General features: G+C 48.5%; 1 protein-coding gene and 1 long non-coding RNA gene across 3 annotated transcripts; both read right to left on the minus strand.

The window, feature by feature from the left end:
- Positions 1–638: 638 nt before the first annotated feature.
- On the minus strand, positions 639–22,528 carry PPP2R2D (protein phosphatase 2 regulatory subunit Bdelta). Of its 2 annotated transcripts, none has more exons than XM_085064561.1 (10): positions 22,372–22,528; positions 22,052–22,144; positions 11,559–11,656; positions 9,193–9,358; positions 8,036–8,148; positions 6,491–6,668; positions 5,200–5,364; positions 3,744–3,913; positions 3,571–3,662; positions 639–2,609 (listed from the first exon to the last, which is right to left on the minus strand). In XM_085064561.1, exons 1-10 carry the CDS (start codon positions 22,376–22,378, stop codon positions 2,330–2,332), a joined length of 1,362 nt encoding a protein of 453 aa, XP_084920687.1. In that variant the 5' UTR covers positions 22,379–22,528; the 3' UTR covers positions 639–2,329. The 2 variants fall into 2 exon arrangements, with proteins under 2 accessions (XP_084920687.1, XP_084920688.1); XM_085064562.1 differs by having other exon boundaries at positions 22,052–22,141; positions 22,372–22,521.
- Positions 18,857–20,693, minus strand: LOC146435025 (uncharacterized). The gene is made up of 2 exons (XR_014853115.1): positions 20,530–20,693; positions 18,857–19,021 (listed from the first exon to the last, which is right to left on the minus strand). It is a non-coding gene; the product is annotated as an uncharacterized LOC146435025 (long non-coding RNA).
- Positions 22,529–22,553: the final 25 nt, after the last annotated feature.

Here is a 22,553-nt window from a genome sequence, read left to right on the forward strand (position 1 = left end):
AGCTCCCTTGCAGTGCTCCTGCTCAGGCTGAGTGAGGGCTCAGAGGCACTGAAATGCTCCATGCTCACTCATTCCTCATCGATGTGGATTTTAATTAGAATTCCATGGCATGGTAATCACCGAGGGGCTGAGCCCATGTCCTTGACCTGCAGGGGGTGGATGTAGCTCCCACAGCTGCCTCTGTGTGTGGAGCTCTGCCCAAAGCCATGGCGCAGGACAGTCCCAGAAGGGTTCGGGCTGGGAGGGACCTGAAAGCCCATCCAGTGCCACCCCTTGCCAGGGGGACACAACCTTTCACTGGACCAGGCTGCTCCACTGGGCAGCAGGTTGATAAAGCTTGACACTAATACCTGGTTTAGACAAAATGGGTAAAAGTTCCATAGGAATAGTCAAAAACTAATTGAAAGCAAACAGAGCTATAGGAGAGTCCCTCACACCCTTTTTACTCATACTCCACTGATTTGCTGGAGAGCCAGATGCCCACCAGCCAGCACTGCTGTATCCTGGAGCACAGGCAGCAGCTCTGCCCCTGCAAGCCAACCATCCCAATTGGAAATACACCTCCTTGGGCTAGAGCCTATCCAGCCACTGCCCTCCCACACGGAAGGAAACGTCAAAACACAGGGAGCACGGCCAGGTAAACATTTAAAATTTATTAAACTTTTTGGTCAAAAGAACTGAACAATTATGTACAACCCCACGGATCGGCTCGAGCAGGCGTTGGGAACGCGGTTGGATCAACTTCAGTGACCCCCCAGCTCCACCAGAGCTCCAAAGTGTCACCAACCAACCAACAGCACAGGACTGACTGAACCCAACCTCTCTTGTACAACCTCAGGCTTTGTCTTTGCCACCTTCCTGGGACCCAATGGCTTGGGGGGCAGTACTGGGCGGGGCGGGACGGCCACGGTTTGCTCTTGGGACTGGAACAGCTCTGTGTTCCAGGGAGAACGGAGTGTAACCACAGTGGGAATGGCTGGGGAAAGCTCGGGGCTCTGGGCCAGCACTCCCAGGCTGCAGGCACACGGCAGAGTGCAGCCTCTGGCCGCTGGGGGCTGCTGAATGTGCTGGCAGCTCCGGGGCCCTTTGGCCCTGGGCTCGTCCGGGGGAAGGGGATGTGATTTAGGCCTCTTTGGAAGAAAAAAAACCAAAAAAAGAAACAGTACCTAAGGCTTAAAACAAGTCAGCAGGAGAGCTCCAGCAGCCGCTGTTCTGCCAGCTCGAGCTCGGCACGGCCCATCGAGGGCAGCCCAGCCCTGAGTCGCTCTGGAACTGCAGTGGGAAATACAAGAGACTACACCAAAGATTTAAAATAAACTGTTCCCTTCGTGACAAATACTAAAAAGGTTAAAAACCATAATGCACGTCAGGTCTGTCTCTGGCTGAGGGTGAGATGCACCAGAGAAGCTCCATTTTTATCCTCAAAGCAGAGAAGGTGTCGATGTTTTGGTTCCCTCCGTGCAAGGCCGACACTTGGTTAAGGCTGTGGATGTTTCTAGGACCCTTTCCATCTCCTACTTGGCACACACAGAGCCTTTGACAACAAATCCAGTGCAACTCCAACTCTATGACAATGCCATGGAAACTCTAAATTTAGAATCTGAAATACTACACAAAAAAGTTTGTATTAGTCTGCCAAAAACTCGGTGTTTGGGGGCAAACCCTGTCAGAGGTGCCACCAGAACTGTTCTGCACCAGCTCAGGACATGCAATACAAAAAGAAGACTGAATACATCCCTCCAGCTCTAAGAACACGTTTGATAGGCTGTTATTTATTAAGTGGTTTCCACTGAAGGTGTGGCTATAGGTACAGTTGGTGAGTAAATAGTCATGGACACCTGCCTAGACCCCAACTCAAGCCCTACCCCAGCGCTCCGAGGTCACACCCTGGCCCCAGGCCCGGGGAGGAATGTACAGGCATCAAGCACAAGAATGTTCTGAAAGGCCCAAATATTACAGCAGAGAGAGCGAGAGAGAGAAATTACACTTTTATGACAACTTTTTCTTCTCGGGTGTTAAATTTTTTGGTCTATAAACTGGAAAGGAAGGCTCAGACATCAATAAATACATTTGTTTTGAGTGTTGGCCTCATTGAGCACTGTCCACCAATTCTGCCTCGGAGGGTCCTCCCCGAAAGCCGCGTGGACACTCCCACCCACCGAAGGCAGAACCACGCCAGGAACTCAAAGCCAGGCCAGATGCTCTCCGTTAGCTCAAGGGAAGTAAGTGCATCAATGTTCCTCACGGATAGGACAACAAGGCCTTCTGTTACAGATAAACAACTGAGCTGAACTATGCGAGACGAGACTCTGTCCGCGGGCAGCCATCCTTAGTTAACCTTTTCCTGGAATAAATACAAGTTATTGGTGGCAGCTACAGCGATGATGTTCTCCATGGGGTGCCACGCCGTGTGCAGAATCTTCTTGTTGAAGTCCAGACTGTCAACGTTAATTTCGTCCTTCTTCCTCTTCCCGCTTGTGCACACTTTGCGAGGCTTTAGGATGGCACGAGGTTTGCTGCTCTCCCGGGAGGCCTCCAGGGTGGTGTCCCGGTGAGTGTTCCTCTCAAACGTCCGGAAGAAGTTGTTGTAAGATCCAGTCATGATTGTACTGGTTCAGGGAAAAGAGAGGCACATCTTGTTAGACACAATATCCACTCGCTCCTCTCTCTCTTACACGAGGTCACTGTCAGACCACATTCATAACCACTCCATTCCATTCCATTGACACCTCTGCTCAACTCCTCTGGACTCCAGCACTGCTTCACTGCACCACTTCCCTCAGCAGGTGTTCCTCCAGGCTCTCCTCCTGCCACTGGCACTCCGCTGCAGTTACACTGTTCAGCTGAACCTGAGCAAAGCACGTTTTCCTGGTGCTCCTCTCTCTCTTTGTCCCATGTCAAGAGGAGCCACAGACTGGTGTGGGTTTGAAGAGACCTCAAACCTCATCCAGTGCCACCCCAGCCATGGCAGGGACACCTTGCACTGTGCCAGGCTGCTCCAAGCCCCAATGTCCAGCCTGGCCTTGGACACTGCCAGGGATGGAGCAGCCACAGCTTCTCTGGGAATTCCATCCCATCCCTCCCCACCCTGCCAGAGAACAATTCCATCCCAAGATCCCATCCATCCCTGCCCTCTGGCACTGGGAAGCCATTCCCTGTGTCCTGTCCCTCCAGCCCTTGTCCCCAGTCTCTCTCCATGTTCCTTGTTGGCTCCTTCAGGTGCTCTGAGGCCACACTGAGGTCACCCCAAAGCTTCTCCTCTCCAGGTGAACACCCCCAGCTCTCCCAGCAGAGCTGCTCCATGCTCTGCTCATGCTGCTGCCTGCTCTGGACTCTCTCAGCAGCTGCAGCTCCTTGCTGTGCTGGGCCAGGGCTGGGGCAGCTCTGCAGTGAGCTCTCACCTCAGCACAGGGGCAGAGTATCCCCAGCAATTTTGTTTGTGTGACTCACCTGCTCCAGGGGGATTCCTGCCCTCAGTGACTCGGAGCTGTTTGCTCGTTCAGAGCCCCCAGCCCTGCTGGAATCCCCCCTGCTGGTGCCAAGGGCACCCTGAGCCCTGCAGCTCCTCACCTGTCGGTGCCATTCCAGCAGCACTCGAACTTGTCGAAGATGCAGTCGTTCTCGTACAGGGAGCACAGCTTGCTGCGCAGGTACTCGTGCACCTGGGGACAAGGACACGTGTTGGACACGGACTGAGAGGGACAGGGGCAAAAGGGACAGCTCAGGGGACTTGGACACTGTACCTGGTAGGTCTCCACGGGCCTGTTCTCCATGTTGAGGTCCCACACCTTGACAGACAGGTAGTCTCTTGTCATCATGTATCTCCCGCTGTGGCTGAATTTCACATCAGATATCGAGGATATTATTTCTGAAAAAAATGATCTGCTGCTAGGATCTTCAGGTTCCTCAAAAACTGCAGAGAGAACACACAGTTCCACATGAAACCAATGCCAGGTCTTACGGCTTCTGATGTTTTCAGTATTGGAAAATTTTAAATCAATAACTAGTTTCTTCTTGAAGAAAGTTGCTGTTAGACACTTTTCAGAAATAATCTTTTTTTAAAGCCATGTGGTGTTCTGGGCCATCAGATTGCCAGATGTCTATCTCCAACATTCAGCTGGAGCACAGCACCAGCAAACCACAACTCAGGGTTCTTGGGGATCAAGCAGAGCAACAAACAGCAGTGGGCACAGTAACCATCACACCTCATCTGCACAGCACATGGAACAGCAGCAGATGGGAGCAGCAGCATCCAAACACCAGGAGACCACTGGACAATGTCCTTTCCTTTAGGTCTGAACCACAGCTGTACTAAACCAACCCACTGCAATGTGAGCAGCTACACTTGCAACAGTCTGGGTGATTTTAGAGAGCAGATCAGGACATGCCTTGTTTAAATCCACGAGTGAACCTCTGAAATCAGAGATTCCTGACACAGGCTACCCAGATGCTGCTCATTTTTGACAGACCCCTTGTAACAGGATATGATTCAGTCACAAGCAGTTAAAAACAAAGTGCTTTTAAGTTATTTAGGGCAACAGTGAACTAGATCAATGGGGTGGCTTCCACCTCCCATTGCACAGATATTTCCTTGCAGCACCAAGAAAGCCCTCTCTGCACTGCAGGAAGCTGGCCTGGCAGTGTCAGTGTGGCAGGAGCCCCACAGGGCTGGGCATGCTGCTAAAGCACAGCTCTGCCAGCAGGGAGCAGGGAACACATGGCTGTGTGCAGGGCTCGGGCAGGATCCCCACGGCTTCCACAGCAAAGCCTTCCTTCCTCACCTGCTCATGCTTTGGTGGCTCAGCAGCTGAAGCAGCAGCCACCCTGCACCCCTGGAAACTTCCAGAGCATATTCCTAGGGATTAACCCTATCCTGGCAGCTGCACTGGTCACAGGGGAAAAGGATTCTGGCAGCATCAGCCCAGAGGTGAAGGAGCTGCCCTGAACTGGGACGTGATGAGCAGATACCTTGAGAGGCACCCAGCCTGAGTGTGGCCAGCAGACAGGTGTCACTGGTGCCCAAAGCACTCGTTGCCATCAGTTTATGAGGCCAAAATGGGCAAACAGGAGCAGTCAGGTGGTGCCTCACGCTACACTTGTGCTCGGTGGTGGCCTAGAACAAGACAAGGCAGATGTCCCACGCCCCAGTGCGGCCCTGGCTCGTTCCCAGGGAGGTTGGGGCTCCCCCAGGACACTCACACTTGGAGTGCTGGTCGCACAGAGCTGCCGAGCGCATGTCGCACAGGCGGATGGTGCCCTTGCTGCTGCTGTACACGAAGGTGTTGCACTCGTGGGGGTGGAACTCTGCTGCTGTGATCACCTCTGTCAGCTCCTCCATGTTGGCTGGCTTGATGTCCACGATGTCTGCCACAGCTGGTAAAGGCCTGCAACGCTCAACTCGACCCCTCTGCCCACTAAACACCAGGTAGGAACTGGGGTGAGATCTTTGTTCCCACTGTGTACAAGGTACACAGAGTGGGGGAGAGCCTTGAGAAGCCTGCATTTGACAAGAATCACAGAATGGTCTGGGGTGGAAGGGACCAGATTGCTCCAAGCCCTGTCCAGCCTGGCCTTGGACACTGCCAGGGATCCAGGGGCACCACAGCTTCTCTGGGCACGCTGTGCCAGGGCCCCAAACTCTCCCAGGGGACAATTCCTTCCCCATGTCCCATCTAACCCTGCCCCCTGGCAGAAGGAAGACATTTCCCCTGTCCCCTTGTCCCCTTCCCCTACATGCTCTTTTAAAAAGTGCCTCTCCAGCTCTCTCCATCTCAAATCCACAGACGCTGGACAACTTCAGACTCCCGGAGTGAAAGAATATTCCACAAGAATCAAAGTCCAACAAGTATTCTCAAGCCTCCTTCTTAGTGTTTCCTATTGCACACCAAATACACCTCATTTCTTTACCTAAAGCTTTGGAAAACCTGACCTAAAACTTTAGAAAATGACCTATTTAGGAGTCAGTACTCCTACAATTTCTATTTTACTGCAGATTTATCAACATATAACACGCTGTTAGTTCTGGATGCACAGGTTTGCAAAAAGATCTTAAAATTATTTCTGCAGTTAATGGTATCATTTGACATGAAAAAATACTGAGATTTGGTTTCATTAAGAGTAATGTCACTTGGTTAAGAGACCACAAACTTTGAAAGAAGTAGCCACAGTAACAAAGGATCTACTGTTCATATCCAGCAACTCTTATTTAAGTTGACTGAACTCCACAAATTAAGGATGCTCCCACAGTTCCTCAGTCTCTCCTTAGAAATCAAACCCTTGCTGCTATTTCTACTGACGGTTTTCCACTGGAGGCGTGCTTGCCCTTACAACGACTGAGCATCCCAAAGCCTGCTTTTGCTGCATTACACCTCCAGACTTTCAAATCCTCTTTAATCCCTGGATTCAACCACCCACCCTAATTAGCAACATTAAAGCGACTCTCCAACACAGGCAGCTGAGCTGCACCTGTGCAGAGGGCACCAAAGGATACTGAAGCTCCTGTTGGTGACTTCCAGGTGCCAGAGGTTGATGCGGAGGTCGTCGGCAGACAGGTACGTGGCGTAGTCGCTGTTGACGGAGATGGAGTTGATGTGGTAGGTGTGGGCGTTGGCGAAGATCCTGCGGGGACTCGCCTCCACCATCAGGTCCATGGGCTTCAGCGTTGGCACCTGCAGGGACAGGCAGCACTCAGCTGGGCACACACTCGCTGTGAGCCACCATTCACCCAGCCACACCATCGGCTGCCTCAGGAAACACCCTCAACATCGAGTCTGTTCCCCGCGGCCACTGCTAGGCCACGTCCCCAAATGCCACTCACAGCTGTGAAACCCCTCCAGGGTTGGGGACTCCACCCCCGCCCCAGCCCACACATCCAGCCTGTCCAGATCCCCCTGCAGAGCTTCCTGCCTTCCAGCAGATCCACATCCCACTCAACTTCCATCCTCTCAATGTCCTCATCCAGACCATCAATAAAGACCTTAAACAGAACTGGCACCAACACTGAGCCCGGAACCCCACAGGTTGTTTAATGGCAATTAATTAATTGCACTGCACAGATTTCTGTATTGATTCGGTGACTAAACACTTCTGAAATCCACTGAGCACAAAAAATAAGGAGAGAGTGCATGGATGCTGATTTTGGACACTAGCAACAGCAAACCTCCCCTGTCAGAGCTACCCTTGGTGCCTCACTCGACAGCCCATGGGCTGTGCTTGTAACAAAAGGTTAGAGGAACAAGCCCTTAGAAATGCCCCCAGATCTCAGGGGGTGCTCAGGAAACTGGCAAGAACAGTCTCCAAGAAAATTCCCAATTTGTTCACGAGCAGTCAGCAGGAATTCCAGGACACCTGGATGTCCTGTTCCCTCAGCCAGCTGAGCTCAGGAGTGCCAGGGTTTGGCAGGGCCAGGTGTCCCAGCTGCCCCAAAGTCCCTCTTCAGTGCCCAAGACAACCTGTCTTCCTGGAACAAGGCACTGATTCATCCCAGAGCTCCTAACTGCTTTCCCAGTTTGTATCTCTCAGTGTTTACATCCAACTAACGATTACAATTAATCCATTACTTTTTATCAGGCCACTGTCCTATCTCACCACAGTGCTCCCAGCCTGGCTGTGACAGCACAGATGCACTAATGGGGAAGATCAGGAATGGTACTTGGAAATGCCACAGTCTCTGTGCAAAGTGCTGCTTCTCCTCCATGGACAACATGATGTCCAGGACTATTCCAGTGCACATTAGGTTATCCAAATGCTTGGAATTTACCTCTAACAAACACACCTCTACCCAGCCACAGAATACCCTGTTACAATTTTTGAGTCATCCTCTTAAAAATACAGTATTATAATAATGAAAGTTTCCCTCAAACTTTCCAGAGGAACTTTAATAGTTTTTATATATGTAAAAAAATGAAGCTTCTCCATTTTTTCTGAAATGACCCTGACCCAAACACCATTCTTGACTTGCACATTTCAGTCTGGTAGCACAAAGAGAGAGAAGAACATGCAGTAAGACAGGTGAAGTCAAAGAGCAGAGACATACCCGTAGTTCTGTGATTCGGAAAGGCTCCCTAACTCGTCCATCTTCATCTTTTAAATTATAACCTTCGGCTCTTTTATCCCTTTCACTTATTTTCCATAGTTTAATAGTTTTATCTAAAAGCAAAAATTCACATGCTTGAGAGTGAGCTGAATACAGAATCAAATCAAGAAATACAAACTCAGCAGTGCACATGAGTGACCTGGGCTTCCACTGCTTGCAGCAGGACACTGATGGAGTTCTTTACCCATAATGTGATGTGCAGTTTGAATAAAACCCCAATTTCTGCCTGAGCAGTAAGGCCCTGTGCCTCCCAAGCACCCAACTGACACTGCCCAGGGGGACTTTAACACACCAATTACCCTAATTCCCCACTAAGCCCTGTATGATTATCTAAATTACATTAATGACCACTGCTGGAGACCAAACCCAACAAACACATCAATTCCTCACACTAACTGTCCTAGAGGAAACCAAGTTTGTCCCAGGTACCTGCTGAGAGCCAGCCAAAGGCAGAGATCAGGATTTGCCCCATTATTTCGGGTTCCAAAGGAAAGCACTTCCCAGCTGTTACAGGGAAGTGTTCCAAGTGCAGCCAGTGAGTGCACACTTGTCTCACCCCAGAGTGAGATCCTTGGCCAACTGGAGCCAAACCTCTCCTTCCCAATCTCCTGCAGAGCATTTAGGATGACATTTAAGTCTAAAAAAATGCTTTATTAAAGACTTCTATCAGAGAAAATTATTTTAATTCCACAGTCCAGCAGACAGAAGTCACTCCTGCTTCTAAAATTTCATCATGACCTCACAAAGTGATTCAAACTGTTAAGAATAAATGTATTCCTCCAACAACAGGAGCAAGCTTTTCCATACAACAGTTTAGGCTGGAAAATCCCTTTAGGACATGAGTCCAACCATTCCCACTAACCCACGTCCCCAGTTCCACAATTCCATTTACAGATGCTCCATGATGCACCAAAACAAAACAGACCCAATATTCACACAGACCTCACAACCAACATTACAATTAAAACGTATTTTGCAGGTCATTAGAGAAGATATTAAAAGAACCCCAAAACACTTCAGAAAAAAATCTGAAGTGTATGACAAGTGAGACAATATTCCAATGACAAAGTTCTTTGTCCAAAAGAAAGATCCCTTACCATTTGTAGACAGCAGGAAGTGAGCAGCATTCTGTTGCGGTAACCACCTAATTTTATTAATTTTTTCCTCAATTTCTAGACTTTTCAAGTAGTCAAACTCAGGCTCGTGACTCTGGAAGGTACTGTAAACATTGTATTCTCCCCGAGAGAGAGGACGGCTTTTAGTCTGCAACAAAACAGAGCATTTCTTGAGGCTGATGTCACTGGGTCCCTCAGAAACGACCAATACAAACCAATGACCAGAAATTGTCCATCAGAACGTCAGCTTTTACAACAGGCCTTGAATTGTACATCTTCCCTCTGTGATATTGCACCCAGTTTAGTGTCAATACAGTGCACACAGCCTTGCTCTTTAAAGATGTAGCTTTATGTATATATATATAAATATCTGTGCATGCTTCAGGCTTTGCTATGCTCCTGTGGTGGATGTGGGAGCAAGGAATGGAGAGCCAAGTCCCAAGGTTCCCCATATTTGCATCATCAGATTTGAGGTAACCTGTTATCAGGCTTTCCAGCTCAGCTGGTGTTAGTGGTTCACATTCCAGAACAGCCCCAGAGGTGCAGTTTTCCCCTGCCATGTCTCACGGCTGAGGAGCTCCCATACTCCCAGTTAACTCTGAGACTAGACATGATTTTACTCCCTCCATGTCACAGCCATTGAATTTTGGGCAGGATCTTCTCACCTGACCCCATGCAGAAGTTCCCTGCACTCAGAGCCAGCTGCCTTGGCACTGGTGCTTTCACTCTCTACTCACACATTTGGTTGGAGCAATTGGCTGCTTGCAAGTGAAGTCAAGATCTGTGAGCCCAGGGCATGATGCACAGCATTCCAGAGTGCCTTCCCAAAGCCAAGTGTCTGGGGAACTCTGTAACCACTCTAAGTTGTCACTGACCTAGTTAACCTAGCCTTAAATCCAAACTGGGTAAGAAATATGGTTATTAGATTTTAAGGTTCCAGTATTATACACCTATTTCAGATATTTTCCTGCCGTTTTGCACGTGACGGAAGAAACGTCCCTGACTTCTGACCTCAGTTTCCACGTGTTCCCGAGGAGACAGCTGAATATTCCTGTGTGAATAGTCTGACCTGGGGTTTGCTTTTCCCCATGCTCTGAGGAAGTGATGTGCCAGGCGGGTTTTGCCTTTCAGAACAACTGAGAGCCAATCCATACCAGTCCCCTCCACGTCAGGCAAGTCCAGGATCCTGAGCAGCTCAGGATGCTCCTGAGGCCTTCTGACCTTATCTCTGGGCCTTAGTTAAGTCTCTGGTCACGCTGAGTAAATGATGAATGAGCCTGGAGCTGTCTGGGTGCAGCCAGCTAACATTTCAGCAGTGCTGGCATTTCCCTGCTCCAGAGCCTCCCAGTACAACCAGTGAGGCACTGGGGGACAAGGAGCTATGAACAGCAGCAAGGTGAGGAGAAACACAAAATACTGCCCAGGTGTTCATTAACAGAGTATCACCTGAGCCCATGAGGAGAGCAGAGGGGCTCTGCTGCAGAAATCCCACAGCACCTGATGATTTGTAATACTCAGGCACAGACAAGCTGAATTAAAATTCCATGATCAATTTTGGCATTTCTGATCCAGGAGAATGCTCAAACCCTCAAATTCTCATCTGCTCCTCAAAGGACAGGATAACCACACACTTTGGTGGGAACTGTGGGATAGTGACTTTTTTGTAGGAACAGTATGTGGAATACAGACTTTTTAAAGAACACAATCTCAGATTCCTCCCTGATGTGACAATTGGTGCACATTTCCCATCCCCACGCTGCTCTGGTATCCCAGCTCAGGATGTGGCTCAGGATGGACACACAGGAACATTCCAGCACTGTCACACAGCTGAACTCCATGAAGAGGAGCTGGGGAAGTGCAGGAGGGACAATGCTCCATCTCCCAGCTGGAAACACTCAAGTGCTAATGGAGAAGTGGCTGTTCTGTTGGGTTTGAGTCCTCAAACAATTTTTAACCACCCTATCCTGCTGTCCTTGTAGCTTGTTTTCTGAACTTCTTTTACATTCTCCCCAAAGAATTGTGATTTATCTCAGATCAGCCTGACCCAGTGGACAAGTCCAGGAGAAAGTCCAAATTCTGCAAAGTGACACTGAGCACACCAGGTACACATGAAGAACTCACGTGGATTTTGGGGACTTGTTTTTTCCTGAAGAAGGGAGGGGAACCACCAGAAAACCAACTTACCAAGTGCAGCACAGGGCAGATATTTAGAAATTTGGCTAACTTGGTGTTTTCTGAGAAAACTCTCCATTTAAACCATTTAAACCTCAGGGCATGAACAGATGAAGTGAGACTGTGCAACCCAAGAACAGTGTAGTAACAGCACTTTTGTTTTTCGAGTCACTGACCTCTTGTTCCCTTTGAAATATAACCACTCTGCCACCTTTGTCTCCTGTTGCAAGAAGATCACCAGCGTAATTAAATTCAACTGTTGAAATTATATCAGCTGTGAAGAGAACAGAAATAAACCAGCACTGTAATGTGGAAAGCAAATCAAGGAGTTCCAAGACTTGAGCACAAAAAAGCATTACAACTTGTATTAATGCCATGACACAATTCTTCATTTACATCCCCAAATGCAGCCATGTTTCAAAGTCTAACACAATTTTACTGGCAAGCTAAAACACTTACTCATTCTTCAGTGCAGGCTTTGGGGTCTCTCAGTCACCAGAGGCACACTGGATTAGAAACCCAAGGTGTGTGTGCTGCCTGTGGGCAGTAATGCTGCAATTCCACGGAGATATCCCTGCTCTGACATCCCCCCATGGTGACCCCACCCCAGTGGGCACATCCTGCCAGCTGTGGTGTCCCCATGGCCTGACCCAGGTGAGGTTGAGCCACTCCTGCCTTTCCTGAGCTGAGCACTCAGGGAGCTCCTTCAGGACTGGGCAGCTCCCCTCACCCAAAGGGGGAAAACAGAAAGGAAATTCTTCCAGTTGAACTTCCTGAATGAGCTCCAAGCAGAAGCAGCAGCAAGGATCCGTGAGAACAGGAGAGCAAAGGGAAAGCCCTGAGGAGCTGCAGCTCTCCCTTGGGCCTGCAGAGCACGAGGCGTTTATCCCCCAGTGCAGCCACAATCCCTCGGGGAGGTGGCAATAAAGAGTTAATTGCCATTGAACAAGCCCCAGCCACGGGGTGGTGAGATAAGGAGCTGGAAATGGGTGTCCCCAGGCTGGGGCAGATGGTAACAAACCCAACAGAGCACTCAGCAAACACTGCTCCTGCTGGGCCTGCTCCTATCAAATACTGCATTTATGATGCAGATGGCAAAATTCTGAGGTTTCAAGTGTATGATATCAATTAGTTCCAGAGTGTGCAATTGGAGACTCCCTGGAAACTCCTTTCCTGTATTGATTTTGATGTGCTATCTCTGAAATTCCTTTCAATAATGCTCCGCTCTCGCAAGAAAGGTGATTAGAAACCCTAACCATTTTTCTAAATATAAATTAATTTTTCATCTTTTATAAACTATGCCCTTAAAGTTTTTTCCTCTTGTGTAGAGATAATGATTTATCTTCTTGGATTTAAAAAGATGATTTAGAGCAACTAAATAAATGAGTAAATATCAACTTTCTACAATTTTATGCCAGCCTTCAGCATCACATTACTAACCAGCTTCTGGACACATCCAGTTTTATAGTCACCTTTCTTTAAAGTGAATTATCAGTTATTGTAAATTACACACAGGGATTTTAGAAGACACCCTGGAAAAGCAGCAAGCCAAGGAAAAACAAACTGAGGAGGTAAGCAATCAGTGAAGTGACTTCACAGAGCAATTTTGTGACATTTTCAGTGCTCAGATATGAAGCAGCCCTTGAGTTATGAAAGTTTATTAGTAACAAAACTAATATTCCACTAGCACCACCATCTGCAAGCCCTTCTAGCAAGGATCCCTTTTACCCTCAGAGACTCAATAACCACCCTAGCAGGAATAAATGCCTCCTTAACACACACAATTCTTTCAAAGTCACAAAAACTACTTTTCCATTTTGTTTCAGAAAGGGAAAAAGTTATTATTAGTTTCTCCCATCCTCTACTGCAGTATTCACACAATTATTGGCTCAAAATAATCTGTGTATAATTTCTGTTTCCCAAAAATGCCAAAACCAGCTGCTGACACAGCCATCATTCCCCAGCAGTGCTCTTCAGACAAACAGAATCTTGGGAGGAAACACACCAAAACACAGACACTACCCAAATTCCATGGCTTGAAACAAAAAGTGCAGGGAGAGGAGGATAAGAACATGCACTGAAATAGTCTGTCACCAACATGCTCTAGGGAATAGGGAACTGGGGGGGCACAGCAGGACAAAAATAGAGAAGCTTCCTTCAAATATTTTCTAAGTTACAACATTTGGAATATGAGCAATCACCTGTTTTAATAGCACTGTACTCGTTTTATACATAAATTAAACTTCACAAATTATAAAGTTTTCCATATAGGCACGTTTAATTGAAGCAGATCAATCCCCCAAATCATTCCACCCACTGTCCTCAGCACTCTACCCTCTCAAAGCAGGTGAAATAAAAAAAATATTACAAGACTCGAAGTAAAGCACAGAATGAATTCCAAACCATCCCTGTTCTGCTCAACACTTCACCCACCTACATTTGCTCTTCTCTTCCAAGTCAGCTTAAAACTTTTAGGTAAGAACAAAGCAAACCTCTGCAGGTTCTTCATCTTCGCATTAACTCTGGGATTTCTAAAGCTTTTTTATTAAATGTCGTAACTACTCCTTAGGCATACAAGCACCAGTGTTATTCCCCTGTCTTATTTTCAGCCTTTTTTCCATGCCAGCAGAATAACTCTCAATGGAATGTGGCAAAGGGTGAGCAAAGCCAAACCAGTGTGATATTGGCTCCTGGACAGCACCTCAAGGCTCTCTTCTCAGGCACTGCTTTTCTAGAAACACATTTGTCCAATTGTCCCTGCAGTTCTGTTCTGTGGGACTCTGCTCTGCAAGGATCCATGTAAATCCTCCTCCTGGAACCAGGGAGGGCAGCAATCCCTGGGAATTCACAGTAAGATACAAGGCTGACAATATTTCTTTCCAGACATGAAAAATTCACATTTAGACGCACTTGTGGAAACGAGTTCCAGCTTGGTTACACTCTACATCCAGAGGAGAAACTCTGAGCTGTTTTCACAGCTGGTGCATTAAAAGAACTGCTGGCAACTACACAGTGATTCTGTAGCATCCCCAAATTTAAGAGCACTGAGCACTTCCATGGGTAGGAAGCACCATCCCAACACATCAAAGGCCACAAATAGCCAGCTCTGCAGTGATGTGGTGGAGCCACTCCCTGACTCAGGACAGCTCTGTAAGCCCTGACAGATGTGGCAAAGGTCAGTCTGAGTGCTCTGAGCTTTTCACCATCCCTGCTGAGTGTCAACCTCCCTACAAACAACTCCTGCCAGAATTCTGGGAAGTTTACGGCCTCCAGAGCCTCCTGGACAAGTTCTGCTGGGAGTGAAGGGGGCTGGGATGGCAGAGACCAGCTTTTGTTAGGATTTGGAGATGACAGCAAGCTTATACCTGCACACTAACTTAATCCCCCCAGGATTCATCCCGGGTATTTCTGACACCGGTATCAACGCCCGGGCTCTCTGTTGAGGTAATGGAGAATGCAAAGAGATCCACAACATCTACATCAGGTGCCTAAAATTAGCTCCTGTGAACTTTTCCTCTCTAAGCTGGCTGGGCATTGCTGCTCTGGTTAAAACACAAACCTGAAAACATGGCATTACTTGATGGCTCACCCAGGAGAGAAGGAATTTCAGCTGCAGCTCACGCTCAGGACCAACAGTAAGGAGACAGGATCAGCAGCAGCACCTCCCTCATCTTCCTAAGCTGTTCAGAGTCTTTTGCTATGAGCCCATTCCTCAGCCATGCAGTGAATAAGGAACCAAACACTCACAGCTCTCTAACAGCACCTAAAATGGAGGCTGCTCCAGCTTCCAGGGGATTTTAACTTAGAATTTTCCATGGATGTAATGGACAACATACCTGTTCATGTTCAGCACACAGCCTGAGCAATGCCTGCCTGCAAACCTGGCTCCTGTCCTGCCCCCAGAGAGAAGTCTGAATGCACAGCCCCTTTCTCCATGACCCATCCTAGGACCACAGCAGGAGCTGCTCTAAGGCCCAGAGAACTCTCTGCAGAGGCTCCTGCTTTGAGAGGAAATGGCTGGATTGGCCTGCAGGCAGATGGTTGGCACAGACTGTCAGGGAGACTGCCAGTGGGAACAAGCACAGAGGGAATATTTCTGTGCCTGTGATCAAGCTCAAAGGTGGCACACCTTTCCCTCCACCACTGTTATCCTACAAAGCTGGAGTTATCCTGCAGCTGGACAAAGCTGTGGGAGACACTGCATGGTGTTCCACAGTGGATGAGAACCAAGCAGAGTGTGCAGAAGGGATCAGCACAGGTTATGTGCTCCTAAATCAACTCAGAAAGCAGACACTGGGATCTCCCTGGAATGCTGTGCTGAACTGTGTGACACGACATCAGAAGGAACACAACTCTCTTTGCAGCAGGAAGGGACAACAGACCATTCTGAGGGACCACAGGTGACAAACGTGGGCAGTGGAGAACAGCAAGGAACCGTCACTTCAGAGCAACTCAGGAAAGACTCCTCAAATAAAAAATATAATAGGAGCAAATAAGATCAGTGAAAATAACAGAGTCCCTTTAGAGGGAAAAGATTATAAAAGAAAATGAAGCAATTTAGAGACCAGCACCTGCTAAAGAGCAAATCATAGCAAAAATGTTTTAAAAACCAAAATCCTATTGGAGCTTAACAAGTTCCAGACACACAGGGCCTCAGAACTGCTTGTCACTGATTTACAGTAATTGCACTTCCCAAAGCTGCACTGCAAGGCTCTGGAGTGGGCAGGCAGTGCAGTTGGGATGGCTGCAGGGACCACAGCAGGCAGGCACAGGGAGCACCCTGCTCCCACCAGAACCCTCCTGCTGCTGGGCAGGCAGGCAATGCTGGCCTTGCAGTCACTGCAGGATTCACTCCAGCACTCACCTCCACTGCTCAGCCTCTCCCTCCTCCCTGTACTCATCACTGACTTGTTCAGTTCAATGAGGGTTGTCCCCTACGGCTGCCAGAGCAGCCAAGGGAACAGACTGGGTCACAACTGACTGCTACTGCTGTCAGTGCTCCTAAAATGCTCTTTCTTAACAGCTGATAGAAATCACAATTGTACTGAAACATGAGCCAAACTTTACAGCTATCAATAACCACCTGACAATATACATATCCATGCAAGTTACTCAAAATCATCTGCTTTTCAGAATATGCCTCCTTATACACTCAATTTGTACACTTCTACTTTTAGGATTTCTTTGAAGGGTTAACACAGGAGTGAGGTGTACCAGAAATCAAGAGAATAAAGCAAAGGGGTAGAGTTTTGCCCAGACCAAACTTCTCCCAGCTTACACAACCAAAAACTCTGCCAAGGTAAAGTATCCATAAGGTCTAACAATTTTTTTTATGCCCTAACACTCAAACCACTTGTGAAAGGGCTTGGACTGCCTTCAGGGGCCTGGTAGGGTTTAACTAAGTCCAAAATAATTTTGCTTTTGGGACTAATTTCAATCCTTGAACAGACTTAAGGCAGAGCAAGGCCTGAGCAGGGCACCCTGCAGCTCCACAGCGGCTCAGCCGGCACCAGCCAGCCGGGAAGCAGGAGCTGTTTGAGGTCAGTGCTGCTGCTGACAGGCCATGGCAAACTCCAAATATCTTGTTTGGAGCTCTGTGGGAAAGCCTGCCAGCTCCTGTGTGTCCTGGATGCCTGGAGCTGAGCCACTTGGCTCCCCCAAGGAGAGCACAGGCCACTCTGCTGGAGTGCTGAACGCAGGGTGGGAAGGCAGCAGCAGCAGCAGGTGCCACAGCACCCCAAGCCTGTGCCAGGGGCTGCCCAGCACCCCAACAACCCACCCCACAGTGCCCCAAGCCTGTGCCAGGGGCTGCCCAGCACCCCAACCCAACCCACAGTGCCCCAGGCCTGCTCCAGGGGCTGCCCAGCACCCCAACCCAGCCCAGCACCCCAACCCAGCCCAGCACCCCAACCCAACCCACAGTGCCCCAAGCCTGTGCCAGGGGCTGCCCAGCACCCCAACCCAACCCACAGTGCCCCAAGCCTGTGCCAGGGCTGCCCAGCATCCCAAGAACCCACCCCACAGCACCCCAGGCCTGCTCCAGGGCTGCCCAGCACCCCAAGCCAGCCCTCCTCAGGGGTGCCACAGCACCTCAGAGCTGCAGCTCATGGAAGACAGTGAATGCCATTTCCTCCTTCAGCTAAACTTGTGTTTTCCTGTCAATGGAACCACACTGCCACTCGATACTGGAAGCCCTCTGAAGTCTATCCTAAAAAAGCTGCATTCTGAGTTTGGAGTGCACGGAGCTGTCTGGATGTATCTGCAAACAAAGCCAGAGCAGCACAGGGGGAGCACAGCAGCCAAAGGGAGCAGCAAAGGCAGAGCTCAGTTACACAGATGTGTTCACCTCCTGCCTGCAGAGCTTGCCCTGCCTCCCCTACAAGCCAGCAGAAATTATGGAGGCAGTTTCTAAGACTCGTGACATAATCCAGTATTCTTTGTGCAAATCTACTGCCTCGGTATTATTTTTTAACCTTTGGAAGACTAATTTCAATAAGCTTTCTCCTACTAGAAGTATATTTAATTAATTCATGCTATTGTTAGTTTTTTCTAAGTAGCTCATAGTGATGGTTTTGGGTGTACTTCTATCAGGAGTTCATAGAAGTCTTAACATTATAAGAAAATCACATTTTTCTTTCAGTTGGAGTTTTCACACCATCCCATCCTTTAAAAAAAAAAAGTGGGTTTTGTCATTTTTGATTAAGCTTTTCCCTCTGCACCCAGCCTGCCCTTCTACAGGGACAAATCCAGTGGTTCCCACTGCTCACACATGAAGACTTGCACTAATCCTTGTATTCCCACTACTCAAATTGCTTTATTCTGCATTCCCACTTATAACTCTGCAATTGATACTCACTGCTTATTCAAACTCTTCACTATCCACAAGCTACATCTTATCAAAGCTTCGTATTTCATCAAAAGATAATGATGGAATCCCAGACTGGTTGGAGTGGAAGGGACCTTAAAGCCCATCCAGTGCCACCTCTGCCATGGCAGGGACACCTTCCACTGTGCCAGGCTGGCCTTGGACACTTCCAGGGATGGAGCAGCACAGCTTCTCTGGACACCCTGAGGTTCCAGGGAGGGCAAAGAGGCATCCAAGTCCTGCCCACAGCAAAGCACTGGCTTTCAATACAACCTAGCCCAAAACAGAGCTCAGAGCTCACCCTGTGCCCCATTCCAGCAGGAGGTGACACCTCAGGGACAATAATGATTTACAGTGACAGGACACAGCACACATGGCTCACTCGTCAGTCCCCTGTTTCCCAGTTCTTACAGAAAAAAAACCAATATTAAAGCTTAAAGCTAACACCCAGCTCTGCACCTCCTTTCATGCAACTGAACCAGATGCCACAGAGCTGCACCTCCTGCAAGAGTTTTTTTAAAAGCACCAAATCATGCCAGAATTTCTTTGAATAATAAAAGAACAGGCCAAGGGAATTCCTAAACCATACATGAGTACATTTTAAACCACTGATTTGTAAAGACAATTTAATACTAAGAACGTTTCTAAGTCACTTGTAGCTGCACTTGAGAACAGGTACAGGATTACAGGCTAATATATTTTTATTAGATTGTGGTTGTCTTTGCTTCTTGTGTTCTGCTTCCTGGCAAACTGCTGAGGTGTCTGACCCAGCACCTAACGGGCAGCAAAAGCAGAGGAGAGTTGGTTAAAGTGATAACAAGGGATCTCTCAGTTTGTCAGGGAAATCAGTCAATACCAGCCACTGTCTGGAGAATTTAAAAAAAAGTAGTTTATTTCTTGGATCATTAACTGGTCCAGAACTGGTCATGGATTAGATGCAGAACTTCTGGCCCACAGGAATTTGGGCATATCTGTAAATTATTTAATGAACTGATTTATATTTTACTTGCAAAAAAATTAAACAAAAGACCCATACAAAATAGGACAATTTTAAACATGCAAAAATATTCCAACACTGAAATCACAGAAGTGTAAAGTCTCTGGCAGCATTTGTATTCTGTATTTAGAAAGGTCCTTCTACAAAAAATGTAATCCAAGAATGACAAGTAATCCAAGAATTACAAGTTCCATGGGCAATCAGTGCAGGTTTTAGAGTCATGTGGTTTCCACTTACAACAAAATTACAACACTATCTTTAATTAGCTCTGTTTTTAAATTACGATTGTTGTCATCCCCAAAATTAAATCTTCACTCTATCTGTTTTATCCTCCAGTCCTCCTCCTCGAATGCAGTTAAACTTTTCTGTTTCAGAAAAGTCATCTCCAATCCTCTACAAAATCCATCTTCAATAACTGATGGATTCTCCTGGTCTTCCAGCAATGGTCAGACTGAACAGTGCCTTTCTCTTTCCTGACACAGAGCCTGTCCAGAGGTCAGGCATTAGTCACTGAGCAAAGGCACTGCACAGACAGACAAAGAGGAGACAGTGATTTTCTGTATTAATGACCCAGTTAGGAAAACCCAGCTGCCAATCTAACACAGCCACTTGTCACAGTGTTTGTGCTCAAGCCAGACACCTGAGAAAAACAAATAACATGTATGTTAGAACTGCACTGCAAAGGAAAGGATTTGCTGGTAAGGTTGTCTGGCTGAGCAGTTTCAATTCCTGAATAAACCTCTAAGAAAATCCAGCAAAACACTCTGCATGGAATAGGCTGGACAGCAACTTCATGGTGTTCTCTTCCTCTAGAGAGCTTATTTTTCACAAAACAGACCGAAAATTGACAGCAGTAACAAGTTTCCACCATCACAAAATTTTCTGTGCAACTCCAAGGCTATTTCAAGGCAACAGCTGCCCATCAAGCAGGTTGAGATGAGCAGTTTGGTAAGAGAGGATTTAAAAGATGGTAATGAGTAAATAGGTCCCTAACTGAGGCCTAAAATCTAGCAATGTATTTGTATTCTTACTAATGAATTAAATTTGGGCAATTACTAGCAAATAAATTGCGTATTTTTTATATCTAATTCCAATTTCAAGGCAAAATGTACCAGCAGGGGAAAAGGCCACAAATCAAAACAAAAACAAAAATTCACAAAGCCTGTAAATAGTTCTGGTATTCCCATAGGAAAATAAAACTCTGGTGGTAGTTTTGCAAAACCTGGTGCTGAATGATTCCTAGAGCTCTCCTGCTCTGCACAAATCCATATTGCTCAGGAATTACCTGGGAAGCAAGGAGCCTCCAGGAGCCAGATGTCCCCAGGACTTTATCCTTTACACAGAGAACTGACTTTTAGTCACACAGGTGACAGATCCAAGAAAAAAGAACCATTTGAAAAACACAAAAGCTACTTATATACATTTCTGTAAGAATTCTAGGACCTTCAAATCAAGCTACAAAACATATAAAGGGGAGGAAAGCAAGAAAACAACTGAGTGAGTCTAGTTTCCTGAGCAGTTTTCCAGTCTATCCCTCCCATGGCCATTATTTTAAATGGAATGCCAAACAAGTGGCATGAAAATGAAAACACTGTCAGCACAATTTCCCCACAGCAGACAGCAAGGAAAAATATTTACTGCAACCAGTGAAAAAAAAAAACCCAAACCCAAGCTGAGCACACATGGCCCTACAAGTCAATTCACACTTTAGAAAGGAGCACTGCCAGCCTGGACAGCTTGAACAGGGGAAATTTAGGGGGAAAAAAAGAACTTTCTCATCAGAGTCAAGCAAAACTCCACCCTGGTTCCACACACTACAGAAAAGACTTTTCCCAGTTAAAACATTTCTTGTTTTCTGCTCTGTCCAAAACACGCAGCACTTGGAAAGTTTCAGAGAAATGTGAAGGTGTGCCCTTTTTCCCTGCTTAATATCCCTATTTATAGCTCCCAAACGTTAACAAGTGGGAATCAAATCTCTCCACAGCTGCAGGAAGCCTTTAAACTGCACTTTTCAATGCAGCACAAATGACAGAGCTGCACTCTCTGTGCGTCACAGCGAAACTTGACAAGCCTGACAGACTCCACTGGTGTTTCTTTTTTTCCTCTCCCTGTACTGTATCACTGTTGTTACCTTTTATCCCAAGCCCAGAGCTAGAGACAGTTATCCTAAGCCCAGAACTGTGCCCAGCTCTGGGCTGCTCAGGACAAGAACGTCAAGGAGCTGCTGGAGAGAGTCCAGCAGAGGCCACAGAGAGGATTTTGGGATTGGAGCATCTCTGGGCTGAGCAGACACTGTGGGAGCTGGGCCTGGTCAGCCTGGAGAAGGGAAGGCTGGGAGGGAATCCCATCAATCCACACAAACATCCCCAAGGGTTATCCACCGTCAGAGCACGGTGCCACAGACAAGACCAGGAGCAATGGCCACGAACTGAAACACTGTAAGTTCCACCCCAACATGGAAAAGAACTTCTTCCCAAGGAGGGGACAGAGCCCTGGAACAGCTGCCCAGAGAGGGGCTGGAGTCTTCCTCTCCTGAGACATGCAAACCCTCCTGGATGTGTTCCTGTGCCACTGCTCCAGGTGACCCTGCCTGGGCAGCGAGATGGACTGAACGATCTCCTTCCAACCACAACTATCAGGAGATTCTCAGATTCGCACTGAAGACCCGGAGGAAGGCGCCGTGACTGCTCAGTGATGCTCTCGGGTGGGAGCTCGCTTAGTCATGGCACACACCCCCCGGCACGGCCCGAACGCTGCGGCGCTGCCCCCGGCCGCCCGGAGCGCTCAGCGAGCCGCGCTCCCCTCACCTTCCGCCACGTCCTCGTCGATCGCCCCCTTCACCTGCAAGAAGCACCACTGCACCTCGTTGTTGCTGCCGTCGCCTCCAGCTCTCGCCACTACTGCGGAGGGAGAAAGGGCGGTGAGAGAGGGAAGGAGGGAGGGGAAGCCGCGCCGAGCCCCGGCCCGCTCCTCCCGGGGCCGCCGCGCTCCCGCATCCCCCGCCGGTGCCGCCCGGCGCGGCCCGGCCTGCTGCCGGCTCCCGCGGCCACACCGAGCCCACCCGCGGCCCATCCCGGCGCGAACGCGGAGCGGAGCGCGGAAACGAGGGCGGAGCGCGGACACCGACCTGCCATGGCGGGGGGAGCCGCGGGAGCGGGGCCGGGAGCGGGGCCGGGAGCGGGACGGAGCCGCCCGGAGCCGCGGGAGGGTTCGCGGTTTCAAAATGGCGCCCATTGCCGGGCGGCCCGGCCGTGACGTCACCGCCGGCTCCCCTCAGGGAGGGCGGGCCGGGCAGCGAGCGGGGCGGCG

The sequence above is a fragment of the Lichenostomus cassidix genome, chromosome 6 (assembly GCF_008360975.1).
Source record: "Lichenostomus cassidix isolate B80296 chromosome 6, HeHo_3.0, whole genome shotgun sequence".
Taxonomy (NCBI): domain Eukaryota; kingdom Metazoa; phylum Chordata; class Aves; order Passeriformes; family Meliphagidae; genus Lichenostomus; species Lichenostomus cassidix.